This window comes from Penaeus vannamei, chromosome 25 (assembly GCF_042767895.1).
Source record: "Penaeus vannamei isolate JL-2024 chromosome 25, ASM4276789v1, whole genome shotgun sequence".
Taxonomy (NCBI): domain Eukaryota; kingdom Metazoa; phylum Arthropoda; class Malacostraca; order Decapoda; family Penaeidae; genus Penaeus; species Penaeus vannamei.
The window spans coordinates 30,904,667-30,909,666 of record NC_091573.1 but is presented as its reverse complement, the minus strand read 5'-3'; the positions used below and the strand labels follow the sequence as shown (position 1 = coordinate 30,909,666).

General features: G+C 41.8%; 1 protein-coding gene across 4 annotated transcripts in view; it reads left to right on the top strand.

The window, feature by feature from the left end:
• The window catches only part of b (glutamate decarboxylase-like protein black), a 24,161-nt gene that overhangs the window by 10,223 nt on the left and 8,938 nt on the right, over nt 1-5,000 (top strand). For all 4 annotated transcript variants that reach the window (XM_070139420.1, XM_070139423.1, XM_070139422.1 and 1 more), the window contains one exon: nt 1-59. This exon is cut by the window's left edge and continues 44 nt beyond it. In XM_070139420.1, the coding sequence (XP_069995521.1) occupies nt 1-59 (59 nt within the window). The remainder of the gene's footprint in view (nt 60-5,000) is intronic.

The following is a 5,000-nucleotide window of genomic DNA, read 5'->3' as shown; positions in this document are numbered from 1 at the left end:
TCAACCCGTCCGTGTACACGTACGAAGTAGCGCCCGTTTTCACCATCATGGAGAATGAGGTACGTGAGAGGAGGGTTTGTGCTTCCTGCTTTGGCATTGACTTTGTTATCCTCACAGGCGGGCGTGGGGGTGGCTGCCCTCTCGGAGGTGAGGAGACCTGGCAGCGGCACGATCAGTATGGGTGGGTACACCTACTACTGGTCGGGCCGAAGCAATGGTCACCATCTCCAAGGAGTAGCCAAAGCCATCTCCATCCGACTTCAACCTTCAGTAGTATAGGTTTATCCGACTGAGAAGCATATTAAGGCATTGAGACTGAAGAATGCTTTTGGCTTTGTGTCTCTTACTGATTTTTGGCTCCTGGTATCAACGTTCCAACCCATATCGCTGGACTTGGTATAGTGATACAGTAGTGTGGCCAAGGAGCTCGACTACATCATTGTTTGCATTCGCAGGGTTTACGGTATTCCTGAGTTCTATGTTACCGACCATAGATTAGTTGTAACTCTACGGGTCCAATTCAAAACCCTCGTCTATCCAGTGGCTACTCCTGAGTGTCCATTTGAACAGATTGAGGGAGGAGTAGTGTGAACAGTGTGATTCGCCTCAGCAATCCCCGATTGATTCACAGTACTTGAAAATCTGACGGCTCCTGTGGCTCTTTGTGACTCCTTTAAACGCGAAACACTTGATGCAGCACATTAGACCATTGGGGAACACCCGAGGACAAAGCAGAATTACATTTCATTGGGAATACTTGAGGCTACAGATGCGTGTGTCGTATAAGGAACAGTTGATCAGAAATATCGCTGAGGAAGTTGAGGACCAATCCTTAGTAGATGACCTTTGCCGTGCCTACCAAGCCCTGAGAAAACAACTCCAAGCCCTCTTCCCAGATGAGTGTAGTCGGTTCAGTGGATTGGTGGATTATCTATGATCAGGTTGGGGTTCGTGAATGTATTTTGAGCAACTGTATCAGGCAGATCCTTCAACAGTTAGTCTGGACACTAGTGGAGTCACAATCCCTGAACTGGTGTGGGCTGTTTGCAGCCTACATCAACTTCAAGAAGGCGTTTGACTCGGTACATCAGAAATCACTATGGGAGATCCTGAGACTTTGGGGAATTCCGACACGGATTATTGGTTTGATAGCAAGCCTATACAGTGGTACTGAAAGTATGTCGAGATTCTTCCCTATTAATTCAAGAGTGAGGCAAGGCACTTGCAGAGCTACAATCCAAAGTCATTGTGGAGCAACACTGGGCAGTATCAAGGTCACGGACCTTGACTTGTCTATGTTGTTGCTATCTTATCTGAGTCTCTGAAATCTCTAGTGGCAATTCTTGATGCATTCAGCAATGAGACTTATCCCTTGGGCTTATAGGTCTCTTGGACCAATACTAAGATCCAAGATTTGGGGGGCCTGTTAGGGAAACCTGTTTAGTAAATAAATGCTGGTGGTGATAACATTGAAGTCACAGATAACTTTACATACCTTGGCTGTGCAGTCCGTGTCTCAGGGCTGTCAGACCAGAAAGTCAGTAGAAGGATTGGTCTGGCAGCAGGAGCCATGAACTGAGTCAACGAGAACATTTAAGGTGCCAGTACCTATGCAGTTGGACTGTTACATGTCTTCAAGGCCTTGATACTACCAGTTTTGCTCTATGGAATCGAAACTTGGATGCTGTCTAGTACCTTGAAGTCAATGTCTTTTGTAACAAATCCCTATGCCGGATCATGGGATACAGTTGGTAGGACCATGTGTCCAACCAACGACTGCACTGTGAGACTGGCATGGGACCTGTTACTTGCACAACACGTGACCGCCAACTCAGGCTATACAGGCACCTTGCTTGGTTCCCTGTGGATGACCCTGCCCATCAGGTTGTCTCTTCACGAGACAAGCCTGTGTAGAGGAGGTCTGTGGGACGATTAAGGAGGCCGTGGCTTGGGCAGCTCGACTAGACCTGTCATGAGGGGCTAGAGATGGGCCGAAGGCCTGCCTGGCGGCTCGCAGTGAGGGAACCTTGTAGCTGGAAGTGAACGGTGGATGCGGCTATGCGACCCCGTCGGCGTCAGCCCTATTGACTGATTAATGCAGTATCATCTTAATACATCAGTGATGACAAGGGATGGTACATTTTCACGTGTACAAAGACCTTTTTGGTGACCCTTCGTCTCCCCTGAAATCGTACACCTGAAAATGTTGATGCCAGGCGTGCCCTTAAGCCGACTGGGTAGTCCTGTGAAAATGTTCCCGATAATCATGCTACCCCATAAAAGCTTGATAGGGGATCATTTGCATAATTAGGGTCACTTTCACTTTGGAGAAGTATCAGGATAATTTTCTGTTGGGACAAGTATCAGAACCAGGCAAGTCTGAAAAACATTTCATACCAAGTCTTAAATATATTAACAACTTTCAACATGCAACAGGAACAACGAAGGGAAGGGCAGGAAAACACACGAATATGCTGAAGGCCTTTTCACTATTGCTTCGTCAGGGCATATGCTACATGGGGTACATAGAGGAGTATATATACAATTGCTGGGTGATCAGGTCACGTCGGTAATCAGGTGAGTGACGACCTTGGCTAGTTCATGGCTCCCCGTAGCGGTGTTGATGTTGTTAGTTGTATCAAGAATACAAAGGGTCATGAAGGGGACCGTCCCAGATGGAGGGGGGGGAGGGGGTTAAATTGAGTTAGCTAGCGTATAGTATAGGTACATGGATGAGGAAACTACCAAACGAGTATTAAGCGCCTGCTATGGCTCGTTGTCTTGCAGCCGACGCGCGAGTCCCTCAGCACCCGGAGAGGTACGTCGCTAATGAGCGCCCAGGTACACCTATGTGGACTTTTGCTTGCGGCAATCGTGCATACAGCATTTAATTATGACATTGCGCATAGATATGAGTTCGTGAATGTTCAAGGAACACTTTTATACCAATATCAGGAAAAAATTATATCACCGTGATTTATGACGAAATATTTTGTGAAATATATCTAAAAAAAATGTAAGTTTTGTGTCCTTTTACACACAAAATATGCTTCGATCGAGACTCCCTGGTAATATGTTTTAGTTTACGAGGTAATATATACGTATATCACATACGAAGCACTAATGTTTAAAAATAGCCTTATAAGGAAGGATTGAAGTATTTCCGTTACATTTCGCTCAACGGTCGGTACATCACAGCAGGGGGCAATTTGAATTGATTTGAAATTGGTAGTTACCGTTGTAAAAGACCAATTCAATACATGTTACCTAAATGTCAGATTTTTAAACTTCGGATGTATAAGCGAGATACATATTATTTCATGTTGAAGATGATAGTACTCAGTAATACCTGTTCTGAAATAAAAACTATATGGAATTTTGAGCTCGGTTGTATGCGTAGTCTTCGTCTGGCGTTCAAAAAGCTATCGCATTTGTTTCGTGCGTTCCCAATAAAAATGAATATGTTTAGACGTTACCATAAGTCTAGGCACCATAAATTGGCAAATATCCCTCAACACCTAGGCGTCTGCATGATTTTATGCACCTCTTAGTAAAGATAATGGGTGCAAATCGCTTAGCATAAACTCTACAACTTGTTCTCTTTTGCGATCTGTTATTGACAATTATCGAAGAAAATGGTATGAGAGGGATAACTAATATATTTTATTATTTAGATATGAAAGTCAGTGTAGGCCTACTAAATGATGATGATTAATCTTTTTAACTTTATGTGCGTGCGTTCACGTACATATGATCCTCCTCGAAAATTATAAACACCCACTGACAATCTCCCCCCCCCTCCTGTGTGAGGCATGGGAAAAATTCAACGACTTTCGTAAGTTCTCGAATTCAATGTACTAAAATTCATATGCTTTTGAAATTCTCGAAATTGAACCACCATGTTGTATTCATGGCAGGACTTTATAATTAGAATGATTTTGTAATAATGTTGCCATCCACAGTTCCCCATTTATTTAAAATAAAAATATAATGAAAAATAAAAAATATATATATATAATAATAAAAAAAAGGTTTTTATCTGGTTTAGATTAGTTGTCTCTATGGTAAAATGCATTTATTAAGCTTTTCACACGAAAATATCAACTTTTATGAACAACGAACGAGAAGAAAAACATACCTTTTACAGAATAGCGTCCCTATTGAAAATGAAAATTCCTATTGACTTGGTAATCATTGCATTGCAAAGTACACTAAATAAGAAAAATAACAGAGATAACGAACTTTGGCAAGGGGCCAAATACAAAACGCCGTAGCTCCGTTTTTTTTTTTTTTTTTTCTTTCTTTCTTTCTTTTTTTTTAATCTTCGGTTCATCCCAACTCATGTAATTTTCATGCGATTCAAATGCAGTTTGTTGCTTTCACTAGAGCCTTGGCGTCCCAAGGCCATGTAAAAGTACGATTTTTTAAATTTTTGCCTTGATCAAAAAATAATAATATTTTAATGTTGAAAAAAATAGTTCTCTGTCAAGCTGCCCCCCGCAAAAAAAAAAAAAAAAAAAAAAAAAAAAAAAAAAAAAACATGGCCTTAGGCTAGGGTTGATCTAACACAAGTATTTTGGGGGGATATTCAGTAAAGAAGTGTGATAGTTGGGATGTACCCCTATGGGGGAGCAAGGTTAAAGTTATATATATAACGGAGCGCAATTCTATACTCTATATCATGCAAAAAGAATCAATCAGTTATCTCTAACCAATATTTTTTTATGATGTAAAGAGTAGGGAAAGATGGCCATTTTCCGGGACAGTCCCCTTAAGATACTGTTTTAGATACTATATACAATCTAAAACATTAGATAATATTTCGTCACCAATACTGTCTGAAATACCGGATACAATCTGCGGATGTCCACGCACTCCAGGTAACACCCCTCATAATACATCTCACCAACACCGACGACCCAACATACTCCAATCCTGTCTAACATGGCGCCCATCGACAGGTCTTCTCAGAATGTTATCGTAATGTACCGTATTAACAT